The 17788-nt window shown below is 50.3% G+C and overlaps 1 protein-coding gene across 1 annotated transcript in view; it reads left to right on the top strand.

The window, feature by feature from the left end:
• Positions 1 to 2318: 2318 nt before the first annotated feature.
• The window catches only part of RGS3 (regulator of G protein signaling 3), a 120264-nt gene continuing 104794 nt past the window's right edge, over positions 2319 to 17788 (top strand). Inside the window, 2 exon segments of the mRNA XM_038553190.1 lie at positions 2319 to 2439; positions 16679 to 16729. Of these exon segments, the coding sequence (XP_038409118.1) occupies positions 2361 to 2439; positions 16679 to 16729 (130 nt within the window). The 5' untranslated portion in view covers positions 2319 to 2360.

The following is a 17788-nucleotide window of genomic DNA, read 5'->3' on the forward strand; positions in this document are numbered from 1 at the left end:
AGTGACCTCTCTTTTTAAGAGAAGGGAGTGTCCAGTGTTCTACTAAGTAAAGGAGCCTTACTATTGCTGGTTAAAGTGGTGGAGATGGTGGCATTAGAGGGGTCAGATCAGGATCAGAGTGGCTTTGGGTTCTCCCAACTGAGTAGGTTAGCTGCAGAGTGGCCCTTTACTCTGAGTGGGGGTGAAGTGTCAGTGTGAGTTTCAGTCTCCGCACCCCCCACCCCCACTAGCCCACACTATTTGAATGCAGCTCTATCCTGCTCTTCTGGGTCCCACCCTCCTGAGTGTGCATCTGTACTTTGCTCATGGCTTCCTGAGCTCAAGATTGTCTTCCCCGATACAGGCTCCACTGTGGCCCCAGGCAGAGCTGTGAAGGGGCCACTGCTACCTTGGGCACATCACTGTCCCTTCCTGTGTGGACCTTCCTTTGCCTTGGCTCCACAATGCCATGCTTTCTAATTCATACTGGGAATAAACACTGCTCTCAGGGGCATCCTCCGTCATGCCTAACTCCAGCTCCTATCTTGTTCTTGCAGGTCTGTAACACCACCAGCCTTAGTGTCCTTTCTGCATCCTGTGGCTTGAGCCCGATGCTGGATGGAGTGGCAGGGCCAGCATACCTCTGTGCTGAGAAAGGATGCGTGGACGCAAACTACCCCAGCCAGGAGGAGAATCAGGCACATTCAAGTCCAGGGTGCAGGTAAGTCTGTCTGTCACTGGTTGGGGCCAGAGGAGTAGGCTTGCCTCTGCTCTGGGCAGTGCTCGTGGTATGTGGATTGGGCAAAGGGCAGAGCAAGGGCTTCATAGAGTGCCAGGTTTCAAACAGTCCGCTGGCCTTTATGTGACTCATTTGCACTTGACCATTAGTTTGCTGATTCCAGGGCTCCTTCTCTAGTGTCCGTTCCTTGTGGTAGCCAGCTGGCCCTGAGCCTTCAAGATTCCTTACCTGCCTCAAGAAGGCAAGTCTGCAACCTGCACTTGCTTTGCTGTTGTCCATGAGGCAGGTGTGGAGGCCAAAGAAGAATGGACAGAGGATGTCAGGCAGGCAGGCCTGGGTTCAAATTTTAGCTCTGCCAGCCTTGGACAAGTCACCTCCCCTCTCTGCCTGAGGTTCAGATTTATCCCTGGTAAACTGGGGCTAATACTTTTCAGGATCACCATGAGGATTAAATGAGATGATGTGTGTTAATTGCCCAGCTCAGCCCCTGGCACCTGGTACACAAAACATTCAACTTTCTCCCCACTTTCTCTCTTGCATCTTCCAACCTTGTCTTGAGTGGATCCCTCAGCCAGATATCCATCTGGCAACTTCCAACACCTCCCATTTTTAGATTTACATAAGACCAGCAGCTTTCCCTCCCACAGCAGCAACAGTCAGAGATTTGCAGAGCAGATGTCTTGGTGTGAAACTGTTCCCAGGAGGTGTCCCACAAATGTTTGCTGACAAAGCAGTGCAGGGACTGACCTTCCTTCCAGCTCTGCCTCCTGACACCTGGCTCTGGAGACCGAAAGCCGCCTACCCTGCCTGCCAACCGTGTGTTTCTGTCCTCGCTCCTTTTCCATGGCAGCAGGCTGCAGATAGGGGGCTGTGAGGTTGGCCGAGCAAGCTGCTCTGGTCTGGACCTGTGCGGGGAGGGCTGCTCCCATCCACGAGGAGGCTCAAGAGGCAGATGGAGAGGGCAGAGTTTGGGAAGGGGGCTGCAGCCTGGTGGGGGCAGCCGGTCCAAGCATGGAGAACACTTTCCCAAACCCCACCGCACTGGGCCGGGAGGATGCTCCTTTGCCCTTGCTTGGGTCCGGTGATTACAGGTCTGGGCTTCAAAGCATGTTAGGAACCTGGCTAATTGCTGGCTCGGGGGAGCTGGGCGAGCAGGCCAAGCCCGCCTGCGTGGACACGCCAGGGGCCACGGGCCTCGCATGGGGCGGGCACTTCCAGCCTGGAGCCGGGAGCCCGGTGCGGCCGCCGGGTCCTCCCGGGCCCTCGGGGAGGGCTGCGGGCTGCGGGCTGCGGGCTGCGGGGAGCGCGGAGGAGGGGCCACCGGGCCTGCAGGTGGGGCGCTGCCGGCTGTCCACCCCGGCTGTCCCCCCGGCTGTCCCCCCGGCTGTCTCCCCGGCTGTCCCCCCGGCTGTCCCCCCGGCTGTCCCCCCGGCTGTCCTCCCGGCTGTCTCCGGCCGTCGGTGGAAGCCTCCCCATTCAAACGGCGCGGGCCAATGAGGGCTGGGCGCGCCGCCCGTTCAAACGCCGCGGCCCCGCTCCGCCTCCGCCTCCGCCTCCGCCTCCCGACGCGGGCCGGGCGGGCGGTGAACCTGCTGCCAGGGCGACGGGCAGCAACACCGCCGCCTCGGGGTCCGCGGCCGCCATGCAGCGCTCCCTGCACCGCGTGGCCCTCGGGAGCCGGCGCGCCCGCCCCGGCCTGTCCTTCTACCTCGCCACCTTCGGTGAGTGCCCGCCGCGCACCCCGTGCCGGGGCAGGTGCCCGGGAGGGGCTCGGGGCCCTCGGCCGGCTGGGCAGTCCGCGGGGCACCCCTGCTGCCCGGCCGGTCGCGCCAGGTGCCAGGTGCCAGGTGCCAGGTGCCAGGTGCCAGGTGCACTGGTTCTGCCCCACTTGGCCGCAGTGATCGCGCCGGCTTGGTCTTTGGGAGACCGGTGCGCACCCCTAGTGTCCCAGGAGCAAGCAGCTCAGGGTTAAATCGCGGTCTTGTTACTACATCTCAAGGTTTCCTCCCTCCTCTGGCCTTTGGCTCAGGGACAGAACAGGTGCCAAGTCAGCCCCGGGGGGGCGGGAGGTCGGTCAGCTCCTGTGGGCTCGCCTTGGAAGCTGTGCTGTGACCGCGCTATCTGACCCACAGCAGATGTAGGAGAATTCTCTTCTCCAGGAGTGACCAGACCCTCAGGAGGGTCACAGGGGCTGCCCTGGGGGCTTGAGGTAGAGAGAAATGGGCAGGGGGCCCCTGCTCCCAAACCCCGACCTAGCACGCCTGGGGTCCCCCAAAGAACAGCGGGGCAGCAGCTTCCCCAAGGGTCTGGGCAAATCCAACCTTTCAAGTAGCCCTAACAGAGATAAGAGCCCTGTCCAGAGCACAGCCCTTCATGTGTGTCCTCACTGGTTCTGCAACTACCTGGGGAGAGCGGGTAATATTTTCTCTGTGGAGACTTGACATCCAGAGAGAGGAAGGTCGCCCAGTGGCAGACTTCGTACCTGAGCTCAAACCTTCCGAGACGACTTGTCCAGCACTTTTTTTTTTTTTTGATTGTATACAATTTTCTTTATAAAGGTTGGGGTAGTTACCAACATACAGGACTTTGGCCAGAGTTCATAGGCAGAACGGCCCAGGAGTTAGGCCCTCCCTGGGGTTCCGGCTCTCCTAGTCTTAGGCTTACCCCTATCAGCGTGCTTGGTTTTTCTTCACAAACAGCCTTTTTCTCTAGGAGCAGAGGGAGTGATAGAAAAGCAGTGGCTTGGCCCCTAGCAATGGCCTGCAGTCTGGCACCCTGGAATTCACTCGTCTAGTTGGTGGGCGCTGATGAAGGGAGTGATGAAGTAGCCACCATTTGTTGATTACTTACCACGTGCCATGCCTTGTGTCAAGTACTTTTTCTTGTTTGCTCTCTCCCAAACCTTGCAGGCAGTTCCTGTTATCCCCACTGGGATATGGGAGTCTACCAGACAAGGGAGGTTTCTGGGGTGGTCTGAGTTGGTGGGGCTGGGGTGGTCAGGAAAGAGTGTCAAGGAGCTATGAGGCCCTATTACCTTAGCTCTGTCCTGATTTATTTATTTTTTATTTTTATTTTTTAAAAATATTTTATTTATTTATTCATGAGAGACACACACACAGAGAGAGAAACACACACACACAGGCAGAGGGATAAGCAGGCTCGATGCAGGGTGCCTGACATGGGACTGGATCCCGGGTCTCCAGGATCACAACCTGGGCTGAAGGCGGCACTAAACCACTGAGTCACCCGGGCTGCTCTCTGTCCTGATTTAAAGGTAAAAGTATATCTCATTGTTTTTTCCTCCTTGTTATCACTGTCAGATGGCTTCCTTGTTGAAAACTTAGTGGAAAGGAGAAAGCGAAGAATCACCTGTATTCTGACTCCTCAGAAAAGACCATTGTCAGTTAACATTTTTATACCCTTCCCGACTTATTTGTGAGTGTATGTGTAAGGGCGTGTTTAATTTGCAAAGAATCAAGGCCATATTGTATATACCGTTTTAGAATCCATTTCTTTTCCTTACTGGTATAGTGTGACTGTTTCCTAGCATCAGTTCATAGTCTTCTATTGAATTAATCATCCTGCCAGATCTGGGAAGTTGAGGAGTGTCCAGAACAGCAGGGAGTGGATTCCCCGCCCTGGCGTGGCCTCAGGGTTGGGTCGGATGGTTATCTGGAAAGGGTTGCTGCTTGAACCAGTGACTGTGACCTGAGTGTGCAGCGGGCAGGCAGGAGCCTTGTAGGGTGGGGAGCCTCCCGCTCTTATGTATGCAGTCTCCACTCAGATCTCTCTGAGGACACAGCTTGACACCGGACAGTTCTGCCCTGTTTTTCCTGCTTAAATTCTAATTTCCTTGACAAATGCTGCCCTTCTTTGAGGCTGTTGGTTTTCTTCATACATTGAGTGCCTTTTCTTGTCTGCTCATGAATGAAGATTCGTATTGGTGGTTACCAGACCTGGTCACTTTGCAGAAGCACCTGGCAAGTCTATTGAAAACAGATTCCTGGGGCGCCTGGGTGACATAGCAGTTGAGCATCCGACTCTTGGTTTTGGTCTTGGTTGTGATCTCAGGGTCGTGGGATCAAGCCCCCGTGTGGGGCTCTGAGCTCAGCATGGAGTCTGCTTATGACTCTCTCTCCCTTTGCCCCCCTGCTCTTGCACACTCTCTGTCTCTCAAAATAATAAATAAGTCTTTAAAAAAATGTCCCATAGATTCCTAGGATCTTCATAAGTCTAGGGTGGAGCCTGAGAATCTGTAATTGTAAGAAGCCACAGAAGTATTTTGATGATTAACCAGGTTTGGAAGCTATGGATTTAGTTAGCTTTGGTAGCCAGTGTGAACTCTCTTAACATGAAAGCCTTTGCTAAGTTTACCCCTTTGCTGGCTTTTTTCCAGCACGGCAGGTAGTCCCTGGTTTTTAGGAGTTGGCTTTGCCCTGGTAGGACCAGATGAAAGTGTTGCCAAGCTGATGGTTTACCAAGCAGTAACATTTATTTATTTATTTATTTATTTATTTATTTATTTATGCATGTATTATTTTTAAAGATTTTATTTGTTTATTCACGAGAGACACACAGAGAGAGGCAGAGACACAGGCAGAGGGAGAAGCTGGCTCCATGCAGGGAGCCCAATGCGGGACTTGATCCCAGAACGCCCTGAGCCAAAAGCAGATGCTCAACCACTGAGCCACCCAGGCGCTCCCCCAAGCACAAACGTTTAAAGGGAGTTAAATTTCCAGGATCTCTGGAATTATAAAGAAACAAAATTGTTTTCCTTCCAGAGAGAGTACTGTAGGCATATGTTGAGGTTTATGTAGTGTGTGTGTATGTATGTGGGCGTGTGTGTGTGTGTGTGTGTGTGTGTGTGTGTACAGGGGTCCAGTGCCTTGTCCCCTAGTAAGAAGCATGTTCAAGTAACATTAGTTGGCCACACACTGACTTCTTTTTTTTTTTTTTTTAAAGATTTCATTTATTTATTCATGAGAGACACAGAGAGAAAGAGGCAGAGACACAGGCAGAGGGAGAAGCAGGCTCCATGCAGGGATCCTGACGTGGGACTTGATCCTGGATCCCTAGGATCACACCCTGGGCTGAAGGCGGCGCTAAACCGCTGGGCCACCGGGGCTACCCCACACACTGCCTTCTAAGGAAGTGTTCTGGCTGCAGGAGAGGGGAGTCTATAAACCAGGCCTAGAACCCAACTCCTCCAGGGATGACAAACGTGTTTTCTGTAGAACAGATGCCAGCCGGCTGCTGTGCAAGTTGGGCAGCGTGAAGCAGGGCCCTGAACTGGAGGCTGCGATCTGGCCTTGCCGGCTGCCCCTGACTGGCCTTGCTGCTCTGAGCCTGGGCTGGTCCCCAGGCTTGGCCAGAAAGCCCGTCCAGCGACTTCTCAGGAACCCATCACTTGCTGGTCGGGGCCCTCGGTATTTATTGTCATTCCTGTCATTTGGGGTCTGTTTGTGTGGGAGCTCTCAGAAATTCTCAGTTTCTGGCCTGTCAATAGCCCTTTTGTTCTCTTTTCCCATTCTGCTCAATTTTTTAAAAATCCTTTTTATTCAGAAAAGTGTCCCTCCCCCCCCCCATAACATGCAGTTCAGTGACTTATCACAAAGTAAATACCTGCGTATGTAACTTGTACGGGGGGTGGGGGTGGGGAGTGGGAGGCGGTCAAGATGACCAATATCCAGAAGCCTCATGTTTGATGTTTGCAGTTTTCTTCTTTATCATTCAGCTCAAAATAGTTTCTTATTTTTATAGCCATACTTTCTCAAGTCTTTAGGTGATTTGGAATTGTGTTTCTTAATTTCCAAATAGTGGAGATTTTCTTTTCTTTTTTAAGAATTTTATTTATTTTCTCATGAGAGACACAGAGAGAGAGAGAGAGAGGCAGAGATACAGGCAGAGGGAGAAGCAGGCTCCTTGCGGGGAACCTGATGCGAGACTTGGTCCCAGAACCCTGGGATCATGACCTGAGCCACCCAGGGGTCCCAAGTTGTCAGTCTTTCTTTTATATATTTTGAAACAATAGAGTGTACAGATTTAGAATTACTATCTTAGTAGAGAACTGAAACTTTTATTACTATGAAGCCTTCTCTTTATTTCTAGTGGAGAAAAGTAGGCCTTTCCTGATGTCAAAATAGCTTCCCAGCCTTTTGGTTAACAATGAATTTGCCTGGTGTACCTTTTTTCGTCTTATTTCCATCAGTCTTCCTGTTTCCTTCTGTTCTAGGTGTGCTGTGCCTCTTACAAATGGCAGGCACAGAGTTGTGTTTTTGCTGCATGATGCAGACCCAGGGTGATACCTTCCTTTGAAAAGATATTTGCTTCTGTCAGGGGCTTGAGGTCATTAGTGATCCGGGATAATGGTACTGTTAGGGATTGGGATCATCTGATGTTAGGCTGCAGTCCCTTGAGGGCCGTATTCCCTGCAGAGCAGCCCTGGAAGGTTCCAACCCCAAAGGACCCCACTCTTGACAGGCCCTGGTCTCCAACACCCGTTCCTCTCACCCTGTGAGACAGACAGAAACTCCGCCCAGCTTCTCAGCCTCCCTGTCATCTCTCTGGAATTTGAAAACACCCTAAGGAGAGAATTAGTCCAGAAAACATTAAACTTCATTCCACAGAATTCCCTCCTCCCAGAGCCTGCTCCCTAGTTCCTCTCTGTCCTGTTGTATCTCCAAGAAACTACTTCTAAATGTTTTGTCTGGCTCTTCTAGATTTCCTCAGTGGACCTGTCATCCTAGAAATAGAGGTTCCCTAATGGGTGTTTTCTAATTATTCTGAGTCGTTTTTTCTCTTTTCATCTCCTCTCCTTTCCTCCCTCCCTTCCATCCTTCCATCCACCCACCCACCTTGCACCCTTCCAATCCTCCATCATTCCATCCTTCCTTCCACTCTTCCACCCTTCCTTCAACCCTTCCATCATTCCATCCTTCCTTCCATCCTTCCCTACACTCTTCCACCCTTCCATCCTTGCTTCTACCCTTTCATCCTTCCATCCTTCCACTCTTCCATGCTTCCATTCTTCCTTCCACCCTTCCACCCTCCACCCATCCTTCTACCCTTCCACCCTTCCATCCTTCCTTCCACCCTTCCACTCTTCCATCCTTCCTTCTACCCTTCTGGCCTTCCATTCTTCCTTCCACCCTTCCAACCGTTTATCCTTCCTTCTACCCTTCCACCCTTCTACCTGTCCTTCCTCTCTTCCATCTTTCCTTCCATCCTTCCATCCTTCCAAACTTCCTCCCTCCCTTCTACCCTTCCACCCTTCCTTCCACCCTTCTACCTGTCCTTCCTCCCTTTCACCCTGCTATACCTGTCCTTCCTCCCTTCCATCCTTCCTTCCACCCATCCATACTTCCTTTTTTTTTTTTTAAAGATTTTATTTTATTTTTTTTTTTTTTTTTTTTTTAAAGATTTTATTTATTTATGAGAGAGAGAGAGAGAGACAGACAGACAGACAGACAGGCAGAGGGAGAAGCAGGCTCCATGCAGGGAGCCCAATGTGGGACTCAATCCTGGGACTCCAGGATCACACCCTGAACTGAAAGCAGGTGCTAAACTGCTGAGCCATCCAGGGATCCCCTTCCTTCTACCCTTCCATCCTTCCATCCATCTTCCTTCCATCCTTCCTTCTACCCTTTCATCCTTCCTTTCACCCTTCCAAACTTCTTCCCTCCCTTCTATCTTTCCACCCTTCCACCCGTCCTTCTACCCTTCCACTCTTCCGTCCTTCCTTCCACCCTTCTAAACTTCCCCCCTCCCTTCCATCCTTCCATCCTTCCATTCTTCCACCCTTCCATCCTTCTTTCCACCCTTTCATCCTTCCTTCCACCCTTCCCCCCTCCCTTCTTCCCTCCATCCCTCCATCCTTCCATCTTTCATTCTACCCCTTTCATCTTTCCATCCTTCCCTCCACCTTTCCACCCTTCCATCCTTCCTTTTTCTTCCTTCCATCCTTCCTTTTGTCCTATCAGTGGGAATGTCTTCCATTTGCTGGGTGCTCCACGTGTATTCATTCTCAGTTTTATAAGAGGCCTGCCAGAACTGTATGGTTCTTCTTCTTTCCATTGTACAGATGAGGAAACAAAGGGGTAGTGATTCAGGATCATCAATGTGGAACCAGGATCCAAGCCAGGTCATACTGACTCTAAAACCCTCGGTTTGCTAATAATTCCTTCCGTGCTTCCTCCCTGGTGTTTTCCCAATTAGACTTGTTCTACTGGAAAACTTTGATAGTGAAAAAATAACACACTGTAAAACATAATGAAAAGAAATCATTGACTTCACAGTGTGGCTTGGAGCCATCAGCAAGGATGTAACAGGTGTTCATCATTGTAAAATAACATTTGACTATGGAGAAGTTTGTAGTATAAGATAGGTAAAGGTGGCAAGAGTCATTTCTAAATTGCGGCAAAACTGACAATTTTAAAATTCAAGTTGTTATAGTAAAATTTAAAAGAAAATCATAAAAGGCAGAATAATGTGAATTTTCTGTATGTTGTGTTTGTACATGAATAGGTATAAAAGAAAATCGTTTGCTCTGAGGTTGAAGCCTTTTCATGAATGTGCTGGGCTGTTCATGGGTTAACGTGAGACGATTCCAGATTTTGCAGTTGAATTGGTAATGAGTACAGTTTCAATCTATCAGAATTCTTTGTGGAGAAAATCAAGGATCTCACAAATGGAAAGTCTTTTGTTTCCTTAGTCATAATATACTGATTTATCTTAGAATTATATTTTCTTAACAGTTTTAAAAATTGAAGAATTGCCTCGGAGTTGATATCAGGTTTATGTTACCTGACTACAGAGGCAATCTGGAGACATATTCATTATCTGATGCTTCGTAGCAAAGTACCCCAATACCTATTGGCTTAAAAAGCCCAAACATTCATTATCTCCCAGTTTCTGTGAGTCAGGAATTTGGGAATGGCTTTGCTGGGTGGTTTTTGCTTGGGGTTTCTGCTGCCAAGATGTTAGCTGGCGAGAGCAATCTATTCCTGGAACTAAAAAACAGCTTGGGAAACCACATTAATATCAGGTTTCACAGGAAGTAGAGAGTCAGAAGAGAGGAGTCGCACTGACCCGTCATCATCTCTCTCCCACCACTGTAGCCCCCGATCCCCTGGGCTCTGCAGGCCTCCTTCTGCCAGCAGGCACCAGCATAAGTCAGGCTGTTTCTCCAAATGGAACTCAAGATTCTCCTTCTTCAAAGGAACAGACACTTGCAAGGTTCCACAGGGCTGCATCCCCAGAGCTGGATGGTTCCCATCTCCCCAGCGCCCCTGCAGCATACCCTTTCTCCTGTAGAGGGCAGAAAGTGAAATCTGTAAATGTGTGAACCCCTCTCTGAGCCGTGTTCAGGCTGCCCTGTGGGTCAGGCAGCCCAGGATCGCAGAGGGAGGGGTGCCTGACAGCCGGTTGGCTCCTTCCCGCTCTCTTGCACACACAGCTTGAGGTACAGACCCATCTCCACAAATCAAGGGGGAATCTGTTGAGTGTTGGTGGCTGGTGAGGCTACATGGAGACCCAGCCTCCTTTGTACATTTGTCCTGACATCGTCCCCCTTTCTGTGGCTCTCAACACATGGTAGCTCCTAAATGGGGAATTGCTTTTGAGGTGAACTGGGTTTGGGGATGACTGCTGCTTCATAGCAGCCAGGCCATGAGACTCTCAAGAGATGTATCCTCTGCATACTCCAGGGTGACGTGAGCTCCCTCTAGGACATGTTCCTGCTGATCCCCGAGTCCAGCAGTGGTGTGCGGGCCCTCATCTTCTTTTTTTAAATTTATTTTATTATTTTATTTATTGATACACACACAGAGAGAGAGAGAGAGAGAGAGAGGCAGAGACATAGGCAGAGGGATAAGCAGGATCCATGCAGGGAACCCAACATGGGACTCGGGACTTGATCCTGGGTCTCCAGGATCACACACCCTGGGCTGCAGGCGGCGCTAAACCGCTGCACCACTGGGGCTGCCCTCTTTTTTTTTTTTTTTAAAGATTTATTTATTTATTTATTCATGAGAGACACACACACACACACACACAGAGAGAGAGAGAGAGAGAGAGAGAGAGGCAGTGACACAGGCAGAGGGAGAAGCAGGCTCCATGCAGGGAGCCTGACGTGGGACTCGGGACTCAATCCTGGGTCTCCAGGATCACACACCCTGGGCTAAAGGCAACGCTAAACCGCTGAGCCACCTGGGCTGCCTGGCCCGCCCGGCCCTCATCTTGCTTCATTTTCTGAGTATGTCTCTGCCTGGCTGTGTCCTGAGAGTCAGAATTTGTCTTCCTGTGGTCCTCTTATAACAAACAGAGTAAGGTCTGCCAGCTTGAATTTCTTTTGCTGGTTTCCATGCCCTTTTATCTACAGGACCCAGTGAGTCTGAACCCCCCTAGGTCCCATGCCAGCAAAGTCTGGATTCAGTGCCTTCCCTGTGCCTTCTGAGGCTCACTGTCACCCAGGATTTTTCCTGTCACGTGTGTCCCTGTCTGTTCTCCCTTTGTCTCTGGGCCCTGGCTCCCATGCACTTCTACAGCCTCTCTGGGTCCCCGTCACCACCTCCCTGTGCAGACAGAGTGCTCAACCACAGCTCAGTGGGACTTGGGGGGGGATGGGTGTGCCCTCTCCAGGGCCCCTGAATACCCTGGTGAGAATGGCTTCAGGCCCTGTGGCCTGGACATTCCTGGTACTGTCATAGGCCACTTGCTGGACCTGGGCAGAAAGCGGGGATAGTGACCAGATCAGAGATTCCAGGGATGGGTTTTTCAGATTGGCTGAAGGCCCCAGGGTTTCAGCCTGACTTCCCCTCTACCCCGTGGTTTATTTCTTGAGACTTGGGACGTTTCTTTGAGCCTGCCCTCTTTTTGGGTTCTGAAGCAAAGCTATGGCACCTTGTCCTGTGCCTGATGGCTCCCTCTGCTTCCAAGCCCCAGGGTTGCATCGGCAGGTACGGTGGTGTCCATTAATGGCTCTAGAAGACCGGGTCGGTGTACACACAAGAGTGCTGGAGTTGGGACAGCATCTGGTCTCCCATTCTAGCCTGCCTTACTTGGGTCATTCTGGGTCCAGGGCAAGTCACCTTTCATATCTGGGCATGACTGTTCTGGCTCCCAGTCGAGGAGGCTGGGCAAGATGACTTCAGGGCCCTTGAGACACATTGATTTGATGGAAGGGGCTAAGTGGGGGAGGCAGAAGGAACAGGTGTGGCTGAGTGGGCTAGGGGTGAGTAGGGGCAAAATTCTTCATTTTGCCCTTATCTGTGAGCCCACTGTTGGGCTGGAGGAGGGTGTGTGCTGCACTGGGGGCCTGAACCTCGGCTGTGGGGCTTGGTTTCTCTGCTGTAACAGGATAGAGGGCACGCTTGCCATCCCTGAGGAGGCCTGCAAGGGGTGCTGGGCAGTCTCCTCTGACTTCTGAGTCAGTCTTTACTCCAGGCCTGTCCTGTGCTCCAGCTACACTTTTGGCCTTGGCCATGGCCCTCCAAGTCACACTGGGCTGTGAGTTCCCTGTGGGTGGGCACCGGGCCATTCAGATCTGTCCTTTCTGACTCAGCGCCCCCCATGCAGGTACCTGGCTAATGTTTGTCGAATGGAACCAACGGCCATTTGTGCTGGGAGATTTCTCCATCCTGATTTCTGTAAATGGGTTGTTGGTAGGTGATGGTGTTGCTCAGCACAGTGGCTCCCGCAGCTTCGGAAAGCCAGATATGTTCAGGCCAAAGCTGCCTTTGCACTGGTGATAGTTTCAGAAGAAACGTTTAGGGTTAAACACAGTGGCCTTTGGGTTGATGAGATGGGATCTGTGACTGCTGGCCACTTCTGTCTGTTTCAAAGCCTTTTCCTACTCGACACTGGATCCAGCGTAGTTTTTGTAGGAGATTTCTCAGCTCGAGGGAACCCCAAAGTGGTAATCGCTCAGATCTTGAGCTAATAATACCATGGATTCTCTTGGTGTCTTTCATCCAATGACCTCCTCACCCTGCAGTGTTATCTGATCCACACACAACTTGGCAAGTGCAGACACCCCTGTTATTAGCTCCACCTCACAGCTGGGGACAAGGTGTCTCTGAGAGAGAGGAGAGTAGTTGGTACTGGAACAAGAACAGGCCTCTGGGCTTCTGAGATCTGTGTCCTGGGCAGGAGAGCAGTAGGAGTTTCTGATGAACGAGGGTTTGCTGGAATCTGGGTTATTTGGGTTTGCAGTTTAAACACCCCCAAAATGTGAGGGGACAAGTGGTTTCTAGGCCCCAGAGGTTAGGGAACTGCTCAGAATTTCCTTCCTTTCTGTTCTCCAAACCTTGCCTGGCCTTCCTCCAGCCAGCAGCGAAGCACAAGCCCCAGCCCCAGTCCTAGTTTCATGGGGCATGTCCAGAGATAAACATTTGGGATGTTGAGGAGATGTCTCACTGTGCCTGCCAGGAGGAGTGGTGATCTAAGAGGACACAGCCTGGAGATTGACAGTAGAACCATGTCTGGGGAATACAGGTTACTGAGAGGCCACTTCTGGCTCAATATAAGATGGAACATTGAACAATCAGAGCTATCACAAAAGAAAAAGCGTTCCCATTACAGGAAGTGAGATCCCCATCACCAGAGGTGATCAAGCAGAGGCTGAGGACTGTAAGACAGGGTTGTCATGGATGCAAGGGCTTTCCGGTTGATGTGTGGAGTTGCTGCAGGCTGAGAGGGCCTGCCCTGTCCTCCTTGCCTCCCCAGTACGTGTTCACCAGGTGGATTGAGTTCATTGGCTTCTTGAGGTTCCAGGAAGAGTCCAGTGGACTGAGGAAAAATTGTCAACATGTCAGTGAAGAAGAGAAGCATGATCCTTCTGTCCATGCTGAAGGGCCCACTGGGCATCTGTGAGGAAGACTTGATGTTTTATTTTGTTTTGATATTGTCTTTAAAAAAATTAGAAAACCCAGGGGGAAAACTGACTCCTCATTCTTCACCTGCTTTCCAGCCCTGGCCCTTCCATTATGGTTACATTTACTCCTCCTTTCGTCTCTTCCTTCTCTCTCCCACTGCCCTTCCGTTCTTTTTTCATTTGCTCTTCTTATTTTTAATTTTTATTTTTAAAAAGATTTTTTAATTAATTAATTTGGAGCTAGAGTGAGAGAGCAGAGGGAGAGGGAGAGAGAATCTCAAGCAGACTCCCCACTGAGCGTGGAGCCTGACTTGGGGCTCCATCTTACGACCCTGAGGTCATGACCTGAGCCAAAATCCAGAGTCAGACGCTTAACCAAATGAGCCACCCAGGTGCCCCCACTTCTTATTTTTAATTATAGAAGTGCTATAGTTCATAAAATTTGTGTTGTTGAAACAAGTGATAAAGTCCTCTTGACTTCCCTCCCTCCAATTCTAGAGGTGATCTTTGTTTTTCATTTGGCATCACGCACGCGCACACATGCACACAGAAATATATAATATGTATATTGTTCTGCAATTTGCTTGGTTCTCTTAAAAACTTATTGCAACAATCTTCCCCTGTCAGGACATATAGAGCTCCCCCATTTTTTTGCAATAGCCCCTATTATTCCAAGCACAGCCAGAGATGGCTCATTTAACCATTTTTATATTGATGGACATTTCAGGTGTTTCCAATTTGTCCTTATTTTAAACAGCACTGGAGCACCAGCCTTATGTGGTTTTTGTCCATAATAGTTACCTGGGAGAAGAATTGCCAAGTTGAAGGACATGCACAATTAAATTCTAATAGCTAGGGCACCTGGGTGGCTCAGTGGTTGAGCATCTGGTCGTGATCCCTGGGTCCCGGGATCGAGCCCCACATCGGGCTCCCCATAGGGAGCCGTGCTTCTCCCTTTGCTTGGGTCTCTGCCTCTCTCTCTGGCTCTCATGAATAAATAAATAAAATCTTAAAAAAAAATTCTAATAGATATTGTTCAGAACTTACCCTCCATTATACTTCTCACAGGGTCTGAGAGTATGTGTTTTCTTACATTTTTAGCCAACATTTGACATTATCTTTTTTTAAAAAAAGATTTTATTTTATTATTATTATTGTTTTTTAAGTAGGATACATGCCCAGTGTAGAGCCCAGTGCAGGACCTGAACTCCGTCTCTGGAGATCAAGACCTGAACTGAGATCACGAGTCAGAAGCCCAACCGACTGAGCCATCCAGGCGCCCCTAAAGATTTTATTTTTAAGTAATCTCTGCACCCAACGTGGGGCTTGAATTTACAAACGAGACCAAGAGTCGCCTGCTCTACCAACTGCGCCAGCCAGGAGGCCCAACATTATCTGTTTTTTAAATTATCTGTCAAGCACATTGATAGAAAATGGTATTTTTTAAAAAAGATTTATTTATTCATGAGAGACGCAGAGAGAGAGAGAGAGAGAGAGAGAGAGAGGGAGAGACACAGGCAGAGGGAGAAGCAGGCTCCTTGAGAGGAGTCCGATGTAGGACTCGATCCCAGGACCCTTGAGCCAAAGGCAGACCTCAACCACTGAGCCACCCAGACATCCCAGAAAATGGTATTTTATGTTATCTTACATGTCCCAGATCTCTTTGAGGGCGAGCCTCTTCTTGTACATTTATTGGCTGTTTTGGCTTCTCTGAATTTCCAATGTATGACCTTTGTCTATTTTTCTATTTTGTTGTCTCATGACTTTATGATACCTTTCATTGTAATGGACATTTAAAAATCATATGGAGTCAGAGTTGTCTATCTTTTCCCTTGGTGCTTCTGCATTTTGTGTCTTGCTAAGAAGGCCTTTTTCCAAGCTTATAGACATGCTCAGAGGCTTTTCAGCGTGCTCTAGTCCGGGGCTCCTCAACCTTTAATGGACCTGTGCCTCCCTGGGGATCCAGTCAAATTGCAGATTCTGGTTCAGTATGCCTGGGGTGGGGCCTGTGATTCTGCATTTCTGAGCGTCACCCAGATGCTTCTGATGCTGGTGGTTCTCGAACCACACTTGGGTAGTGTGGCTCTATGCCAACGGTTGGTTTCTCTTTCGGGACATTGGAATTCTGCGGGATGGTCCGGGATGGTAGCACGGACTCTGAAGGAGCTCTCTGGCCACGCCTGATCTCTTTGCCTTTGGTTTTCCCCCAAATCATCTGTCGTTTTGTCCTTGTGTTGTGACTGCCTTTCCAGAACACAGCTAGCTGTCAGTCACAGTGGAGGGCTTGTCCTGACCTCCCCTTGGGCCCCCATGGACTCCCAACCAAGGCCCAGGATCCTTGACTCTCCCATCTGGGCTCGTTGTGATGTGGTTGCAACAACTTTTCCAGATGTCCCACAGAGAGAGCTCTCCAGCGTTAACCTAGGCTGCCTTATAAAGTAATGAGCTCCCCATCACCAGAGAGGGTGTAAGCCCAGGGTGGAGAACCACTGCTGGAGGTATTGCAGAAGGGACTCTCGTTGCGACAAGGCTAAGTGGCTTCTGAGCTGCCTTGCAGCCCAGAGACTGGATGGATCTTTGAATCACTTTCCATGAACAGAAGAGCATTCTCTTTTTTTTTTTTTTTTTTTTTAAATTTTTTATTCATTTATGATAGTCACAGAGAGAGAGCGAGAGAGAGAGAGGCAGAGAGAGAAGCAGGCTCCATGCACTGGGAGCCTGATGTGGGATTCGATCCCGGATCTCCAGGATCGCGCCCTGGGCCAAAGGCAGGCGCCAAACCGCTGCGCCACCCAGGGATCCCCAGAAGAGCATTCTCATCGCTGCTACCCCATCTTTCACCCAACAAGGAGATGAGTTGACGTTTCTTTTTTTTTTTTTTTTTTAAAGATTTTATTTATTTATTCATGAGAGACACAGAGAGAGAGAGAGAGGCAGAGACACAGGCAGAGGGAGAAGCAGGCTCCATGTAGGGAGCCTGATGTGGGACTTGATCCCAGGTCTCCAGGATCAGGCCCTGGGCTGAAGGCGGTGCTCAACCGCTAAGCCACCCAGGCTGCCTGGTGATGTTGTTTCTGTTGTTTCCTTAGGTCAGCTGAAGCTGTCGATCGATGCCCGGGACCGGGTTCTGCTGCTCCACAGTGAGTATGAGGCCAGGCGAGGAAGGTCCTCTGTGCCACTCAGAGGATTTTGCACTTTACCTGTCCATTTATGCATTTGTCTGTCCTTTCACCCAGCACAAAAGTAGTTACTGAGCTCCTGCCATGGCCTTCGCTGCCTGGACCCTTCTGTTTAGCCCTGTAGGCCCTGCCCAGCTTTCCAGCCTGAGTGGTTCTTGCTGTTGGAGTCTCCCTGTGCCCTCTTTCCTGTCCTGTTATGTGCACCCCCTTGAGAGCATCATGCTTGCTCATGCCTCTGTGCCTTTGCACGTGCTATTTCTTGTGTCTGGAGTCACCTGTCTTCTTTTTGAATTCCTTTTGAAAAATAACCCTCCCTCCCTCTGATTTTGTAAGAAACATGCCTGCCTTCATCATCATTAAGACTCAGGAAGGAAGGCTCATTTGGCTTCATTTTTTCCCCCTCCAAGAATTACCCCCTGACCTACCTAAGTGCGTTGTGTCCTTTTCTGTGTCCTTGTCACAGCCCTGACTACACAGTGTCATTCTGGTCTATACAGGGAGTGCAGTGGGGCAGCAGCCATGTCTGCTCCACCTGCACTGGGGCCAGGGAGACCCAGGGTTTCCTCAGGCCAGGAGTCTGCCCCCCATGACCACGCCCTCGAGAGGAAGGATGCACACAGGAACAGTAGCTAGGACACCAGGCAGAGTAGACCAGCAGGCGCCTGGGGTCCTCCGGTCCTGGCCTTGGGGGGGCCCAAGGTGAAGTTCCCAAGGACCAGCAGAGGGGGGTTCTTTGCCAGCCAGAGCCTGACTCCAGCTGTGCAAACAGATTTTGCAAAATGCATCTTGGCCTCCACCACTTCATTTGTCCTGCACAGTTTGCTTTGGCTTCACCCCAGTCTTAGGGCTCTTCATCCCTTCCAGCCTGTTCTCTCTCTCCTTTGGCTTTCATAGGCTTCACGCCTCAGACTACGGGAGCCCCGTCCAAGCCAGGTCCAAGCCAAACCCTAGGGCTCAATCCAAACTGGACAGAAAAGAAAATAGCAAAGAGGCTCTGCTTCTGTCAGGCCTGCTGTCTGA

The sequence above is a fragment of the Canis lupus genome, chromosome 11, assembly GCF_011100685.1.
Source record: "Canis lupus familiaris isolate Mischka breed German Shepherd chromosome 11, alternate assembly UU_Cfam_GSD_1.0, whole genome shotgun sequence".
Lineage (NCBI taxonomy): Eukaryota > Metazoa > Chordata > Mammalia > Carnivora > Canidae > Canis > Canis lupus.